Source organism: Gobio gobio (assembly GCF_949357685.1).
Source record: "Gobio gobio genome assembly, chromosome: 1".
Lineage (NCBI taxonomy): Eukaryota > Metazoa > Chordata > Actinopteri > Cypriniformes > Gobionidae > Gobio > Gobio gobio.
The window spans coordinates 46265090-46284224 of NC_137097.1; the positions used below are offsets into that span (position 1 = coordinate 46265090).

Sequence of the window (19135 nt, forward strand, 5' to 3'; positions counted from 1 at the left end):
ATTCTGAGTGTTTCTGTGGGAATTTCATCCAGTAGAGCATTTCTGAGGTCAGGCACCGAAGTTGGATGAGAAGGCCTCTCTCGCAATCTCCGTTCTAGTTCATCCCAAAGGTTTTTGATAGGGTTTTGATAAGGACTGCGTGGCTAGGTGCTTGATTTCATAAACCGGTGGCAATGGTCTGAATGAAACACCTGAATTCAAAAATTAAGTGGTGTGTCTCAATACTTTTGTCCATATAGTATACAGTAGAATTATATACACACACACATGGGGAGCATGGAATATATGTACACATATGCAAAGTACACATTTTTTCTTGCTATTAGCAAATGTGTTAATTATATTTTAAGAAGTGATATATTATAAATAAATGATATATTATTAATTATATACAATATGCATATTTATAACTTTTAATATATAATTCATAAATTTGCAAATAGCAAGAATTATGTATTATTTAGTATTAATAATCATAAAGATGTATTTTTTAAAAGACATGTTCACCATCCAACAGAGACTTTTATTTCATCTTAAATCTCAGCAAATAAATGTCTTCATGACAAGTATATTATGTTGATAAATAAATAACAATCAAGTAATACTATAATGCAACAAAGCCCTCCACAACATCGGCTCTGGTAATGGCACAGTGAAAAAGACGAAACTCACTGCATTTTAACAAGAAACCATGAGATAAATAAAAAAAAAATAGCAATTTATAAAAAGCATTTCAGTTCGATTACTGCATCACAGCAAGCAGTTTTTTTTCTGTATATATTTTCCTCAACATAGTGCATATGCAACAACATCAACTCTGATAACAATGACAGTAAGTATAATTGATCATGAATCCTAAGCTGAAGCGGTAAAATATACAATCGTTGCGTGCCGTAAGCGAGAGGACATTCCGCTCCTCTGAAACATGGTCATTCAACATCAAGCAGAAATAGATTTTTAAGAAACAGCAAAGAACAATATGAAATGCTGGCATTGTCCTCATTTTTACATAATAATGCGAGAAATACTATGGCAACCAGTGAAACGTGAAGTGACGTCACATTATGGGATGTATTTTGGCACTGAATCTGTTTTGTATACTCAATATTCAATCAAAATATTTACATTCAATATGTTCTCCTCGTCATGTGTATGTATATGAATCAATGTGTGGCCATGTATCTGTATACAAACATGAGAGTATAGTTTTTGTATTTCGGATTATATACGTTTGTGTACTTATCTTTGTCTCACTTGTCAAAGTCTCTCTCATTCTCTCTCTCCCCATCTCGCTTTCTCGTTCAAACCTTCACCACTTTACAGTCCTTAAGGCACCAAACCTTCTGTTACAAATCATGCCTGACTGTGGAAATCATATTCACAATATGTACTTACAACAATTTTGTTGTTACTGTCAGTACTTCATTACTCTGATGCCAATAACATACACACATATGTAAACACACGCTAACATAACCGAGGCACCTGCATAAACCTGCAAGCACACGCGCTTGTTAAGCACATACATTAGTGAAACGACCAAGAGAGAGGAGAGAGACTGTGTAAAGTGGGATTTATGTGTTGTAATTAATTTAATAAAACAAACGAATGTCTTGTGGAGAGAGAGAGAAAAATAACAGTATCCTTCCTTTTCTTCTCCTTTTCATTCACCCACATTTGAAGACTCCTGTCTCAGATGGACACCTCATACTCTCGTGTGTCCTACAGTGAGAGAGAGGAAAAAGCATACACAGTTTACCAGCAAATAGGATGGAAAATTTATAATGGTAGTATTTATCCAAAGAATAAGGGTTTCTGAATAAATTAACTCATTAAGAGTGAGACCATTAACCGATATATATCAACACTAAATACAACAACAACAAAATAAAACGTCCTAATTATAGCTGAAACTAAAACATGATGACAGACAACAGCATCTACACTACTGTATACAATTTTGGGGTCAGTAAGATTGTTTTTGTTTTTTTTAAGAAGAAAAAATATATTTCTTATGCATATGTTGCGATTTATTTTTACCATTTTAATTCCTTTTCTATGAAAAGTACTTTGAATTACCATTGTGTATGAAATGTGCTATATAAATAAACTTGCCTTGCCTAAAGAAATTAATGCTTTTATTCAGCAAGGATTAAATAGATTAAAATGTCAGTAAATATTTCAATTAGTGCTGTCAAACTATTAATTGCATCCAAAATAAAAGTTTGTGTTTACATAATATATGTGTGTGTGTGTGTGTGTGTGTGTGTGTGTGTGTGTGTGTGTGTGTGTGTGTGTGTGTGTGTGTGTGTGTGTGTGTGTGTGTGTGTGTGTGTGTGTGTGTGTGTGTGTGTGTGTGTGTGTGTGTGTGTGTGTGTGTGTGTGTGTGTGTGTGTGTGTGTGTGTGCTGAGTATCATTATTATGTATATTTGAATACACACACGTACATGTATATATTTAAGAAATATTTCCATGTATATACTGCATTTATGTTTATATAATTTTTATTATATATAAATATTTTATATATAAATATTTAAAAAAAATATGAAATATATACATGCATGGATGAATGCGATTAATCACGATTAATCGTTTTGACAGCACTAATTTCAATAAATGCTGTCCTGGAACTTTCTATTCATCAAATAATCCTGGTTTCCGCAAAAACATTAAGCAGCACAACTGTTTTCAACATTGAATTGAATATTTAAAAAAAATTCTTGAGCATCAAATCATCATATTAGAATGATTTCTGAAGGATCATGTGACACTGAAGACTAAAGTAATGATGCTGAAAAATCAGCTTTGATCACAGGAATAAATTACATTTTAAAAATGTTTATAATATTTAACTACTTTTAACAACTACAATAATATTTTACAAAATTTTATCAAATAAATGCAGCATAAGAGACTTCTTTAAAAAAAAAAAAAATCTTACTGAACCTGACTATTTGAACGTTTGTGTAACTATACATATTCTACACATAAAATAAGCAGAGGCGGACAGTAGTGAAGTATTTTTTACTTTCAAAGTAATTTTATTTTTCAAGTATATGTACTTTGTCAGTGTTCTTCTTTGGAAAACTTTTACTTCACAACATTCCAAAACATAATATTGTAATTTTTACTGCACTACGTTTCATATTGAATATCATTTAATACTTTATTACATTAAAAAAGTAGTACTGTATACTTTGATTTATACTGTATACTAAAGATTTACTTGAGTTCAAGTAAGAAAGTACAACATTTTTAATGCAATTAAGTATTAAAGGTAAAAAGAAAACTTTAATTTATGAAATGTAGTGCAGTAAAAAGTACGACATTATGCTTTGGAATGTAGTGAAGGAAAAGTTTTCCAAAGAAAAAAAGTGATAAAGTACATATACTTAAAATATGTACTTGAGTAGAATGTTAAAATACTTCACTACAGTCCGCCTCTGAAAATAAGACAGAGAATGCTGTGCTGTGACTTCTGCTCAGAGACTCAAATGAATCATTGAGTCATTTAAATGATACCATTCAAACCGAATGGCTACAATAAACTTTAGGCTTCCCAAAGTAATATATACGAGATCAAACATAGCAAACAGACTGTGATTCCTTAAAGAGAACATGCATGAACATGCATAAGCTTTTGGTATTGAGTTGTACCTCCTAACAGTTAATAAGTACAAATTCCACTTGTGAGCATCTTACCCCTGCCTCATAGAGAGGGTTGTTAAAGTCAGACTCCACTGTGATGGGACTGTAAGAGTGGGTGTGAGAAAGAGACTTCCAGAACAACGGTTTCCACTGCCACCTACACACACTGAGACGGCGAGAGAGGTGTTAGCACAGAAGAGCTAAATAAGGAGCAGCTGTGAAGAAGGTTTTGACAATAATCAATGAAATAACTGAATTTTAAAGACTACATGGAATAGCACTCGCAAGCCATGTTACTTTGGTAAAGTATTTTAGAGCAGGATTGATTTTGGATTGAATTGGATTAGGAAAGTGGCCATTTTATGCCAGAAAGAAGCCACACCTTTCTTTTATGTATTTATTTGGTGACATCATGAAAGATTCCATTGGAATCATTTCTCTGAAATAATGCTCAATAATAATAACTGCATAAATCAAAATAAGACTGGGGGAATCTATTAAGAACTTTAACAGGGTCCGTTTTGATTTCATGTTCAAACAAATGTTCAAACCAAAAGCATTCAAAAACTCAAGCCTGTCAAACTTACTTGGTGTAGTACATGTAGATTCCACCAATTAGAAGTATGACCAGAATGATTGGCAGGATGATAGCCAATGCAATGTTCTCACTCAGCATTTGATGAGACGCCTCTAATGACTGAGAAACTGAAAAGAGGGAAAGTTAATAGCATGGACATCATTACATGACACAGTAGGCCAGATTATCAAAGCAATATGAATATAACTGATACAATGATAATCAACGTTACCCTCCAATTTATGATCGTCCAGTAGCCCTTCATAGGCCACTACAAACAACAAATGTGACTTATTAATTTCTTCGGATAAAATGTTAACTCTATGTATTGGACTAGTTCCTATTCACATACCTTTACAGAAGGGTGGTGGGCTATTCCACTGAGAGGGGTGTCCTGGGACACAGTTGATGATGACTTCCCCAATGAGCTCATAACCCTCATAGCAGAAGAAACGTAGCGTCTCACCTGCCTGGTAACTGTGCTTGTACAGAGTCTGGTAGCCGTTGTCTGGCACGCCCGGGTTTGGGCATGGATCATATTTTACTGTTTAGGAGAAATATAGCAGGGAATATGTTGGATTGATGATTTATTGGTTAGTACATTAGAGAGGAATCTTCACTGGTACTTGGGCTAAGACATTTAGCTGTATCAGTAGAGTTTTATCCTGCATACAGTTGCGTTCAAAAGTTTGGGGTCGGTAAGATTTTGTCAAAGGGGTCATGACATCAGGGGCCAGATTTACTAACATCTTGCGCCAATGCAAACCCTCTTTTGGTGTTAAAAAACTACTGTCAGGATCAGTGTTGGGGGTAACGCATTACAAGTAACTTGAGTTACGTAATAATATTACTTTTTCCAAGTAACTAGTAAAGTAACGCATTACTTTTCAAATTTACAACAAAATATCTGAGCTACTTTTTCACATTAATTTGACTGACAGCTCTCCTGCCCCCATGTTGATAAAAATAAGTGCAGAGGCGTTGTGTGTAAACATGAGGGTTATTGTAGTTTCAGACTAAATGTGAGCGTATATATATCTCACTTGCACAATAAAGATTCTGTACTCCTCAAAATGATTAAAATCAGTCAAATGCAAAATCAGAGTACTATGCAAACCTCCAATAATTGCATGTTAAATAAAACAACTATATTTATGCATAATCTACCTTTATATTTAATTTACCAATGTCATGCTGCTGACCTTTGATGATGAAAATTACTAGATTTTTAGTTTTTATTGGTAAAACTTTTTTTCTCCTGCATCCTATTCTACCATTATCCAGAATGGCAGCACAGCAGAGCTGCGCCCTCTACTGTTCATGCGTGAATTAGCATTTTTACCTCAGCCTGGGGCTTATTATTTCAATTTTGGTATGAAGAGGTCTTTACCGTTGCACAAAAATATAACTTTTTTGTTATAAAAACAAAACAAAAACAAAAACAAGCCCAGCCCAGGTGAGAAAAAGTAACACAAAAGTAACGTAACGCATTACTTTTCATAAAAAAACTCAATTAGTTCCTTTTTAAGGGAGTAACGCAATATTGTAATGCATTACTTTTCAAAGTAACTTTCCCCAACACTGGCCAGGATTTATTAAAGACACGCAGTGAAAAATTTTCACTGAAAAGACGTGGCCAGAGTTATTTTTGCAGCTGAACTTATTGCATATGCATTTGTAGGAGTTTCTGTTTCAGATGCAAAATTTACGGGAGGAGGTCATTATGGAAATGATCCGGCTGCGTCAGTGTTCTTTAATTTGCGTGTTGTCAGTAGATCATGCACAGAAATTTCCACTCTTATCTGCACTTTTTTGGAATTGTGCTCTCACGCTAATTTGCCCTGTTTAGTAAATCTGGCCCCAGAAATCTAATTTGCCTTGATCCTTTGATACATAAGAGGTATTTGTACCATTAAAGCGTCCTACGAGTTTCAGAGCGTCCTCCTCATTTTTTAATAAAGCTCCAAAAACATCTTGTTTGGATATTTGGGGAGTTGTGACATCACATGGAAAACCATTTGCATATGCCTGCCTCCAGAGCAAGACATCAACGAACAGTTTTACATCATTGCACCATAGGCCCCACCTATGGCCATTCAGACGGCTGACATTTGCCTAAAACAGATGTGAGCGTCACATAAAAAGCAAATAGAACCCATTATAATCACTGACGTGGTCTACACTGGATACAGTATACAGACGACCGTTCAGTTTACTCCATGCGCTTGAGTCTGCCAGCAAGAGGATAAATAGAAGTGTAAAGGAACGTTCGCTTTGACGCGTCCTGTTTAAACAGCTCGTTTTCATCTCTGTACAGACTTCAGAAGGATACCAGCATCAGTAACAAGTGGATGGTTCATTTTTAATGGAGTCCTGGATCATGTCGGAGGATTATATGCTTGTTCAGAGAATTTGTCAATAGATTTTTTTGTAAACGAGGTACAGTGTAATGGAGAGTTCACAAAGACACTTTTGTGAACAGCTGAAGCAGCCAACTGTATTGGATCTGAAAGCAGCTGCATTATGAACCTTAAGTAAACAATTTCATAATGCTTTATCTGTAAATGACGGCTTTATATGGATCATTTTTTTAAACACTTACTCGCGTGCGATAACGAAGGGGGCGTTGATTGTATTTCCTATGCAATGACGTAAGCCAATCATAACAGTGACCATAGCCTTAAAGGAGCAGCCCCTTAAAAATTGATAATTCCAGACAAAAGAATGAAGGTTGAAAATGTATGTTTTTGTTTAGTTTTTTGTGCACAATTTTTTTATTAACATTATTATTGAACCTCAAGAAACATTAAAATAATAATAAAAAAATCCATGTCATGACCCCTTCAAGTCTCTTCTGCTCACCAATGCTGCATTTTTTTTTTTAAATACAGTAAAAACTATACTATTGTGAAATATTGTTACCATCTAAAATGACTGTTTTCTATTTAAATATATTTAAATTGTAATTTATTTTTGTGATGTCAAAGCTGAATTTTCAGCATCATTACAGTCTTCAGTATCAGTGCTGGTTAATATTTTTGTGGAAACCTTGAAACATTCGAACATTTGACGAACAGAAAGTTCAAAACAACAGCATTTATTGGAAATAAAAATCTTTAGTTATTTAGTAAATATCTTTACTTTTGATCAATTTGATGCATCCTTGCTGAGTAAAGGTATTCATTTCTTTAAAAAAAAATCTTACTGACCCCAAACCTTTGAACACTACTATATGATTTAATAATTTACCATTAGTAATAAGACCGATTATGATCTTTAATCAGGATTCATTTTTTGACTTATTGTTTTTTATTTATTATTTTAGTTTCATTCAATGCATTTAATCATGCATGCATTAATTTGGACAACCATAATTATTATTAATAATAATCCATTTCAAATTCTACAGAATCAAATCCATACAGAATCGAGGAAAAAAACAATCACAATAGATTTTCTTAATTTTTTGAAAATCTACTTTTTCCAGACCAGACGCAATCCCTCACACACCTTCCTAAAATGTACTCACAGACACACTTTGGGCTGCGGTCGCTCCATTTGGGCATGCCGGTGTCTCTGCCATGGCAGGAGATCTGACTCGGGCCTTCCAGCTGATAACCTTGGTTACATGTGAAACGTACCACAGTTCCCACAGCAAAACCAGACTCCGGATGTACTGAGCGTGCTCCATTGACTACTTCTCCTGGGTCAGGGCACTGCTGGACTGAAGGCACATCAAAGCCAGGAGAAAAAGACAGTGTGTACAATATTAATCAATTAATCAAACCGGCAAATGATTGCCCACAAAACGATGAACAATCAAAGCCATAACTCTTAATCCTTTACTTATCAGTAAACTATTAAAGTCCCCTGTAGTCAATAATTGTATCCCTTAAAACTCATCTTTGATCACCAAAATGACATTCAAAAAAATTCTTCATGCCTTAAAATAGCTCGAATGTAACTCTACACCCTTGCTTGATTTAGTATAAATGGAATATGAATATGCAAATTATCCCCGCCTCGCCTCCACTCACTCACACAAGCTCAAGATCCACTCACTCAACTTTGCTCAAGTTACTGAGGTAAACACTTTACAATGTCAGTAATATGATTTGCCTTTTGCTTGACTACGTTATCAAAGAGCTAATAGTATGTTGATAATGTGACACAAACTTAGCGCTATTCAAATAAATGTGAACTGAATTGGAATTGAAAACGGGTTCTGTGTGAACGAGCCCTAACCATTAAAAAACAAACATAACTCAGCTCACTTTTTACACATGTGGGCGGGTTGTTGCTCCAGGAGAGATCCCATTGGCAGGTGATGATGTCAGAGCCAACGATGTCGTAACCAGGCTGACACTGATAGGTTAACACACTGCCTCTCACCAGAGATGGGTGGGAGGAGCTGCTCCAGCCAAACTCAATTTGCGGAAGGGCAGGACATGTGTCATTTGGTTCCACCTCTGCAAGAAACGAAAGGAAGTGACTTCGCAGTAAGCAATAACACAAACCATATAAAAAAGGCACAACCCTTTTGATGTATTTACCTCTGTAGTGGATGAGGAAGCCTTGGCTCAGTATAAACGTAGAGTCATCGGGATCGCTCTGAAACTGAATGGTGACCTCTGAACCTCCTGATACAACCCTGAACCTCTCTCTTGAGCCCAGGTACTGTCCAATCACATGAGACATCAGATCATGACCATCAAATAGAGTGAGAACGTCGTTATGGCGGATGTTCAAACTGCAAGCAAAAGAGAGGCAAATAGAATTAAACCATAAATAGATTTAAACACAAACTGGCACAATCAAATAGATATACTTACATTTGTACATCCAACTCGATGCGTTTGTCCTCGCTGACATGTATTTGCCACACACAGTCCTGCCCTTTAGAGTAGCTCTGTGGCCAGTCAGGAGACAACACTGTACCCACTGAGTCTGTGAGCTCCCCGCCACACAGAGCTGAGAAGAGGAGAAAGAGGAGCAATCTTATTAGAATAGCTTTCATATTATAAGGCCAGATAGATTAGATGAGATGAAGTTCCTTGAACCCCTAGTATGTAAAATTTGAGATTGTTTAGAAATTTGCTAAATGTACTTAGAATGATCTTTGAATGAACTTTGAATCACTTTAACATTACAAGGATTATTTTCTATATAATTGCACTAATTAATTAGTTAAATTGACCGTTCTAATGAAGATCAACAGATGAATTTGTGAGAAAGAATGACATACATTACCGTTCAAAAGTTTGGGGTCGTGTGAGAATGTAATGTTTTTTGTCACCAAGGCTACATTTATTTGATCAGAAATACAGTAAAATAGTTATATTGTGAAATTCAAATGTATTTGTATAGACCACATCCTGTGATGTTGAAATATTATTACAATTTAAATAACTATTTTAATATATTTGAAAATGTAATTTATTCCTGTGATGTTGAAGCTATCGTTACTAACGCCAGTATTCAGCGTCACATGATCCTTCAGAAATCACTCTAATATGCTTGGTGCGCAAGAAACATTTATTATTAATATTATCAATGTTGAAAACAGTTGTGCTACTTAATACTCTGGTGAATCATGAGACACTCTTTTCAGGATTCTTTGATGAATAAAAAGTTCAAAAGAATAGCAATTATTTCAATTAGAATTATTTGATAACAGCATTAAACATTTTACTGTTACTTTTAATCAATTTAAGGCATCCTTGTTGAATAAAAGTATTGATTGCTTAAAATGAAATAAAAATCTTACTGATCCAAACATTTAATTGGTAGTGTACATATGCTGTACAGATATATGTGGCAAGCATAAGGTTATATGTGATATCATACCTTTGCAGACAGGTTCACTCTCATTCCAGTGAGGGTCATTGGGGTCAACACACTCCATGACTCCTGATCCCTGCTCCATGACGAAACCAGGAGAGCATGAGAAGGTTACTATAGTACCCAGTGGGAAGGTGATGTCGCTGCTGCTGAAATTCCCATGAGGCAGGTAAGGTTCATAACAGTGTTCCCCATCAAAGGCTGAAAGAGAAAGGAAGAAGAGGAAGGATGGAAAGTTATTAAGTGCGAGTGAAAGTATTTTTAGAACCCAGACTTGAAGGTACAAAAATGTGATTCTTTTTTTTCTTAAAATAAGTTTGACATCACAATAAGCAACAATACGTTCATTCTTTAGACAAGCATCTGTTAAGAATTATATACAGTAAATGTAAAAAAGTTTAAGTTTAAGTTTAAAATAAGTTTACGGTGGTTTATTTGGCTTATAGTGATGAAATATACTTAGGCTCTTTTTGAACAGTGAATAAAACCTTTTGTTGAACAGGTTGTCTTACCCTCATAGCGGAGTGCCAGCAGCAGTGGGATGGAGGAGGAATCTGCTGTGAGTTCCACAAAGAGAGACATTCCCTCGCTCACGAAGCCTCGTTCTGGAACGTCATCCAGATCTGAGTCGAAGAGGAGCGGAGCTGTAGAGCTATTCCCACTGCGCACAATCAGCCTAGGAAAGGGGGGGAGTAGCATGGAAAAGGAAAGAAAACGACATTAAGAAAAGTGTGACATTCAGTGCCGCCGCTCCCAACACGTGTATTACGCGCTGCACGTAGGGCACCAAGTGCTCAGGGGGGGCACCACACGATAATGCTCTCTCTAACCCCCCGCTCTACAAATTCGAGACCGCCGCCACCGCGGGCATCATAAAGTGATCGCTCTTAGGGCATCAAAACGGCCAGCGGTGGGACTGGTGACATTTACTCTTTCCCCGCCAAACACAGAATTTTCTGATCTGGATGTAGTCTTTGACAAAATCGTGATTTTTCTCAGCTTTTTGTTCAAAATGTTGCTTTTTTTATGAAACTTACCCATATTTAAGTGTTGATAAAAAAGGAATGCATGAAGCTGGAATAAAAAAAAAATTGTTTTGTTTAAAAGCAGAGGGTCTGCTCTTTCTTTTGATATATTGCATATTCATACAACTAAATATTCTATGGACCATTACATTTTTGTGAAAACGATCAAAAACCCTGCCGGTGACTGGCAACTTTTTGTTAAGAGAATGGAATGATTCTGGAAGGATCAAGATCATGGCAGTGAGTTTCTTCTGTGTTTGATGACATTGCAGGGTGTTGCGAATGAACGCATTTTTTAAGTGAAGTGAACTTCAACAGATATCCCGTGCTCAGGGAGTGAACACTGCGTAGGGGCAATTGGGACACACCCGAGTTCATGGTGCTCTCTTCTAATGAGCTGATGATATGATTATGTGTGAGACATACAAACTGTGCAGAGCAGGGAGGCGCAAGGTCTAGAATTGGGAACCCCTGATTTAATGCATCCTTGCTAAATCAAAGTATTATTATTAATTTTTTAATTCTTACTGACCCATAACTTTTTAACAATAAAGTAAATTATAATGTTATTATTCATGTATTTTTCTGTTAATGTACATATGTAAATACAATGTAATAAAGCCACAATATGTAATGACTTTTAGCATAGCTTAGCATAGATCATTGAATCTGATTAGACCTTTAGCATCTCGCTTAAAAAAATTAAACCAAAGAGTTTCGATATTTTTCCTATTTAAAACATGACTCTTCTGTAGTTACATCGTGTATTAAGACCGATGGAAAATGAAAAGTTGCGGAGATCGGCTGAATGGATTCGAAAACGGTAAAACTCAACTGTTTAACTCTTGGGGAGTTGGAAAATGAGCCTATTTTAAAAAATAGGGGCGTGTTCCTTTAAAATGGCTTCCCCATTATAAACTTGAGAGACTCTCCACGCACTGCTCTCGAACTAAAAATTATGGATTTGATCAACTGGTCTCTCAACGCAATTGACACCATCTTCTCGACGAGAAGCTTGGGTTCGGGGGAACCTGACTGCCCTGCCGGAACGTTTGCTGCTGGCTACACGATGGACGCGTGGGAGAGGTGGCATGTTGTGTGTCTAGCGGCACTTTCCGTAGAGGACATTGAAGACATCTACCTATTTGGTTTCATGGTAACAGGGTTTCTGCTGATTGGATCAGGCATTGCCCTGGGATATCGAAGAATTCAGGAAGCGGTGACAGCTGTTCAAAGCTCCACAAGGCTGCCCGTCATGATTGAAGCAGTGGGCAGAGCGGTCATCTCTCAAACTGGGACTACTAACCGCAACATGGATAACATATTGGAGTTGCAACGCAAGATGGATATCATCACGGAAAAGCTCACTGCTCTGCAAAATGGTTTCAGAGACCAGAACGAACTAAGAGAGTAATCATAAATTGTGGCTACTCGCTCCCAGACCAAACAAATCCCAATCTTATCTGCTTTCGGCTCCCTCAACCAGCACGGTCTTGGCCAAGGCCGCTGCTGAGACAATAACTCCCCCAGAAGAGCACTGCAGGAAGACGCTCTTGCACTCATCCCCCAACCACCTGCTGACTCGGGCTGGGATCTGATCAAGGTTGTCTCCACAGCAACTTGCGGACTGGAGCACCGAGATTACGGTGCCAGGCGTGTCTCTCCAGGCCTACACAAACATGCAAATGAACTTTGCAGACACACACACACACTTATGCACACACCCATCTCTCACCTTCGCCGCTTTGTACCCCCAGTCTGACAAGCGGGTCTGTGACCAGCGCCTGAAATGGCTGCAGGACCAGGACGCCTGGCTGTGCTGGGACACCTCAACCCCCGACTCCTCTCCCCTGTTGCATGTCGTGTTTCATGTTGTAATGTGTGCTCATGTTGCTGAGATGTTTTTTTACTGTTCTCAAACTGTGCTCCCGTAGGAGCATAGTCTGGGGGTTGCTTTTTTCATCTCCTCACCCCTCACTACCTATCCTCATGTTATGCTGTATTTTCTGTCCAACTCAAGAAGGCGCCGCGCGATGGCGACTCGGTGTTACTCGCACAACACCAAAACACATTTCACTGCCAGCTGTATATTGTATATAACTGTGTATGTGACAAATAAAACTCTCTTGAACTCTCTCTTGAACCAACACTAATAGAGATATAAGATAAGTAACTTAAAGGGTTAGTTCACCCAAAAAGGAAAATAATGTCATTTATTCCTCACCCTCATGCCGTTCCACACCCGTACGACCTCCGTTCATCTTCGGAATTCACAAATTAAGATATTTTTGTTGAAATCTGATGGCTCAGTGAGGCCTTCAGAGCGTTATGAATCAGTGCATCGAATCAGCGGTTCGGAGCGCCAAAGTCACGTGATTTCATCGGTTTGGCGTTCAATCATGATTCAACGCGCTGATTCATAACGGTTCGAAGCTTCATGAAGCTATGTTTTGTAATCGGCCATCAATATATAAGCCGTTATTTATTTATTCATTAATTCTCGTCACTTTATAATATTAATATTGAACCACTGTACTCACATGAACTGATTTAAATTAGTTTTTAGTACATTAATGGATCTTGAGAGAGGAAATGTCATTGCTGGCTATGCAGGCCTCACTGAGGTCTTATGGGTGTGGAACGGCATGAGGGTGAGGGATAAATTTTTTTTTTTTCATTTTTGAATTAACCCTTTAACATGAGTGAGCAAGACATGAACTCTTACTTGTCATTGTCTTCATCAAGAGCCACCCTCTCAAAATGAAGGTGGAGCCTGTGGCCTTCCTTGGCTTCCAGCAGCCAATGACAGCTCAGGTTGCTACCACTGCTATGGTTACTTGCAGAGGGGAGGGTTGGAGAGAGGATGCGGCCAACAGTAGCATTTCTAATCCATCCTCCACAAGATACAGCTTTAACATACAAAAACACATGTGAATGCATATACACGTGGCAATAAATGGAGGTGTCTTCAAGCAACTGTAGATAATGAAAAATTATATAAATAGCTGAATGGGGGAAAAAATGCAACCCACCCACACACTGGGGTTCTGAGGTGCTCCATTTGGGTCGGGTGGTGTTCAAACAGGTTGCAACCTCATGACCTCTGACCTCAAATCCTGGATCACAATGGAAGTGAGCCTGACCACCAGGATGGATGTCAGTTACAGTCACTCCACCGCCCTCAGGGGAGAGGGGGAACGGGCAGGACAGGAGGAACGCTGGAATGGATGTTTAAAACAATAAGACAATTCTGTCATTCCTGAGGTGTCAAAACAGTTGACAAATTATAATTCAATTACTGTACAGTTTAAATGTTTTAAGGTCAGAAATACATTTTTTTTTAAAGATATTAAAACTTTTATTGAGCAAGGATGCATTCAATTGATCAAAAGTTATAATTATGGTTATAATATTTAAAGATGATAAAGATTAACATGATAACATGTTTCTAAACATCTCTGTAACACGGCTCCATTAGTTAATCTTATCATAAAGAATGATTTCTGAAAGATCATGTGACACTGAAGACTGGAGTAATGATGCTGAAAATTCAGCTTTGACATCACAGTAATAAATTACATTTTAAAACATATTCAAATAGAAAACAGTTATTTTAAGACAGATGTAATAATATTTCACAATATCATTGTTTTTATTGTATTTACGATCAAATAAAGCTGTGTTCACGGCATGCCTTGTCGTCATTACGAGATTCCAACTTGTAAAAAGTACCCATGTCCTCCTTGTAGAAATGATAATTACAACTGTACGCTGTACCACCTGACCGCTGCAGATTAATTTAAGCATTGATAGCGTTGCCACAGATAAGCATTATTTCCAGGCCGAGGATGTCTTGTCATCTCAGGACTACGGCTATTACGACATGGTGTGAATACAGCATAATAAATGCAGCCCAAGAGACTTCTTTCTAAAACATAAAAATCTTTTAAACAGTAGTTAAAATAAAACCGTACCTTGATAATGAAAGCTGAAAACACCATGATTGGCTTGCTTCAGGCTCTTATAGTGGATCTGCACTTGGTTGGTTGAGCTGCGAATCACCTGACCTTCGCTCATGAGCGTCTCATTGGCCAAAAGCTCTGGAGTTGTCCCACCCAGCTCCAGAATGGTAAGTGACTCCTCCTTGGACAAGTTTACTTTCTTTACCTTCAAGACAGACAGTGGTGTTACCATAACAACAGCTAATGATATCATTCCCCAAGATTGTATCAAGAGCAAAGATTCTAGAACTCATTTACGTGACATCGCCCATGCAAATGCCAACAAGATGCATCAGCTTATGTTAGCAGACAGTAACCATAGTGACCCAGAGAGAGGCTAAATGAGGTTACAATGGAAACCTTGGTAACTGTGAGACTATCACACCTGTATCTCAACCCCATAGCCTGGATACACGCTGATGCTGTAGGTGCACTCCAGTGGGGAAAAGGGAGATGAGGGCGAGAGCAGATCAGGGGACTCGACTATTCCTTCCATTCCTGACAGGCTGGCATTGCACTGAACTTGAGAGAGACAGTTTAAAAGTTTTCAAGACAACTTAAAATATTGATTTAGAAATCATTTATGGTCCAAGACCTGTTGAGGGGCATAATCTGTGAAGTTTAGAGCTTCATATTGAAAATGATTTGTATGTCTTGAACTGTTATGCGGCATTGTTGGTTAATGTACCTGGTGTGTGCACTGTTGTTATTGTTGTTGTAGTAATTAGTGTAGTTGTGGTCTCTTCTTCAGCTGGCGGTGATGTCACAGCACTCCCAAAACCTGACTGGCCTGCATGAGGTGCAGCCGATGAGGTCACTGCTGTAGTGAGGATTCCTGGTGACATCACTGTGGAGGCGGGTTCTGATTCTCTGATGGACGGGATGGCCTGGGTCGGATTAGTAGTTGTACCTGTGAGTTAAATCACAGATTTAGATTCATTCAAATTGTGATGACGTTGAACTGGTTCGTTATTATATTTAGGAAAGACTGACCTCTGCTATTAGGGGTGTGGCCCAGGTACTCCTTACTCAGAAGTGCAGCATGGATGAGTTCTCCCAAGGGGCGGGGACTAGAGGTCACAGTGGGAGGAGCCTCAGTGTCTGACATCCCTAAAGATGCACCTGAAAAGACCACAGAACTATCAGACTTAGTTTCCTTAAGCATATATTATGTACATTCACCTTGCGTGAATAGTTAAGCATACAAAAGCACACTCACACAAGCATGTGCACATTACCTGAAGTCAGGTGCAGCAGTGTGACAGACAGTGTCACAGCAAAAACTGTGGACACCATTATTTAATATGAGAGGACAGCCTGTGTGCAAGCAAAAGAGAGGAAAAAGAAACAGTAAGAGGTATAGAAGAAGACTGTTTGAACCCATGAAATCAAAAGGAGTTTTGAGACTTTTATTTCCTGTCTGTTTGAAGTCTTCTATATGCTAGTGTACTCCTAAAAGTCATTATACATACAAATAAATAGAATGACAGTCTTTGACTCTTCTGTGAAAATGTACCAAAAATAATGACGATGATTTGCAATGTTATATAGATTTCTATTTCAAATAAATGCTGCTCTTTTGAACGTTCTATTCATCAAAGTATCCTGAGAAATGTAATCACAGTTTCCACAGAACTATTAAGCAGTATAACTTTTTTCAACATTGATAATAATAATAAATGGTTATTGAGCAGCAAAACATCATATTCGAATGATTTCTAAAGGATCATGTGACACTTAAGTTAAAAAATTCAGCTTAGCATCACATGAACAAATTACATATATATATATATATATATATATATATATATATATATATATATATATATATATATATATATATATATATATATATAAGTTATTTTAAATTGTAATAATATTTCACAATATTACCGATTTATTAAATTTTAATCAAATAAATGAATCTTTGGTGAGCATAAGAAACTTTCAAGAACATTAGTCATCCATTAGCGGTTTCTTTCCAATTATATGCTCACTATTAAAATCATGGTTCATAACTATCACATAAACTAAAGCACAGTTAGTTTTGTGAATAGGGTTTTTGTGACTGAGATTTAAAATAATTAATGATGATATGTCGCACAAAAAAAAAACTGCAGTTTCTTAAGAGGTTTAAAATAAACAAACTGCAGAAATGCGTCATCTCGTAAAATCTTCCCTCAAAGTCATTGGTGCTTTTTCCATTTATCATGGCCCCACCGTGGCCCTCGAGGCCTGACAGTGCACGAGACATATGGCCCCTGACGTGCCCACGTTCAGTGATCAATGATGTCACCGCCAACACGAGAGGCAGGTAACAGAGGGCAGGTTTGGGCTGCCAGTGGCCCAGCACTCACCACCACGAGCCTCATTTAGTATTTACCGCACACACCGGTGCTGATTAAAAAATAGGGTTCATAATGCAACTGACAACAAGATGACGATGAAAACATTTTGAGGCTCATAATTAATACCCACGCCAACAGAAATGATAGTCCACGATCAAATATGCGGGCAGAAGATGTTGCTGACACTGCGGGCAGAGCGTTCAGATAATTTATTCCGACGCTCTTCCCCTTATCTGCTTCAAAAACATCTCTTATCCTTTCCTATGACGCAAGACGCCCAATTCCCCCAAAAAAAACATTAGCGAGCCGTCTAGACTGAAACAAACCCTGTATTTTGTTCTAACGAAAAGCAATACTGGATAAATATTAATGGTTTACAATGATTTCAGCATCCATTGCATCTTTATGTATCTGGCTGTCGCGCGACATAACAAGCTCGCGAAAACACCACTGTCTGTCAGAGGGAAACAGAACATATACGCACCCGCAATACGCAGTTTCTGGTTTTTATTCGGCAGAATGAATCCAACTAGGTTTCTTCCCTTGTTCTGGTGATTCTTTGAATATTTCGTGTGTGTGTGTTTTTCTCTAGCACCGCTCTCGCTGCTGCGTTTCTAGCGCGATGCTCCGTGTCTCGCTCCTCCACCCCCTCCAGAATACCACAACTGGCGCTGCGCGGGTTTTAAATAATCATTTGAACGCTCCTGGCCCAGCTGTTGTCAAATACGGGTGTTCCATCCGAGCCCTCGGAGAAGACAGTGACGGTTTCGATTCAAGGGGGAAAAAACAGTTTGCCTCCGTTCTTGATTGTATTTTTTCATTCGTTTATTTGCAGGCCTAAGGATAGCAGGTGAGTGGAACAGGAATAGATGGCAGTTCCTACCCGTATGGTTGGCGCGTTGACTGTCAATTAGCGATGTCCGAATCGTTCTTGGAGTCGGATCGTTTTAATGAACCGGCTCACATCCGTTCTGAACGATTCGTCCACGAATCTTTGAAGCTTCTAGTTTTTAGTTTTTTTTTTACAGAAATTCATAACCGCTAATGAATATGCTGTTGTTTTCAATGCCATTCCCTCTGGAGTGTCTCTTGTTGCATGGTTCTACATTTCCATGATGTTGGCTTACCTGTTTGAATTTAACTGCACAATGATTGGATATAGCCTGTTTTCTGCAGAGCAACAAAAATAACTGTAAAATAAGAGCTAGTAAAAATGTATTTACATAATATCATATTTGAATAGTATTGTGAGAATAGGCCTACCATGCCCTTGCCTCAAAAGTATCTGCTTACTAATTAAAGTAAAAGAAATTACATTTCAATTGATTCATAAGGTTAATGTCTTTCTTATATAATTAAGTCCGATATGAAATAAGTAGCTCTTTTTGTCACCTTCTGAGGAAAAAGTTATTCACGTGTTTTGGCAAGGCTTACCCAAAAATTTGGTCAGATTGTGACTGTTTTGGTGACTTTTCTTTCTGTTTTAAAGATGTTTTCTTTGGGTTATTTGAATATTCAGGAAAATATTACATGCTTTATGTTTTTTTTTTTTTTTTAAGCTAAATTTCACATAGGCTTATATAAACATATATGTACTGTGTCTAAACCTCTTCTATATTTAAAGTTGATCTAAACTATGGAAACTAAAGCTCAACAAATAAGCACTAAAAAAATGGTTGTTTCAAATTAAA

General features: G+C 37.6%; 1 protein-coding gene across 1 annotated transcript; it reads right to left on the bottom strand.

Annotated features, from left to right (window-relative positions):
* Window positions 1–492: 492 nt before the first annotated feature.
* sez6l2 (seizure related 6 homolog (mouse)-like 2) lies at window positions 493–18352 on the bottom strand. Its single transcript, XM_079812550.1, has 19 exons — window positions 17929–18352; window positions 16335–16413; window positions 16090–16218; window positions 15785–16006; window positions 15482–15618; window positions 15070–15262; window positions 14128–14313; window positions 13821–14004; window positions 10583–10746; window positions 10077–10271; window positions 9062–9200; window positions 8783–8979; window positions 8504–8698; window positions 7759–7953; window positions 4582–4773; window positions 4462–4500; window positions 4240–4357; window positions 3707–3818; window positions 493–1722 (listed from the first exon to the last, which is right to left on the bottom strand). The coding sequence occupies exons 2-19, from the start codon at window positions 16390–16392 to the stop codon at window positions 1693–1695; spliced, it is 2685 nt and encodes an 894-aa protein (XP_079668676.1). The 5' UTR covers window positions 16393–16413; window positions 17929–18352; the 3' UTR covers window positions 493–1692.
* Between the last annotated feature and the right edge of the window lie 783 nt (window positions 18353–19135).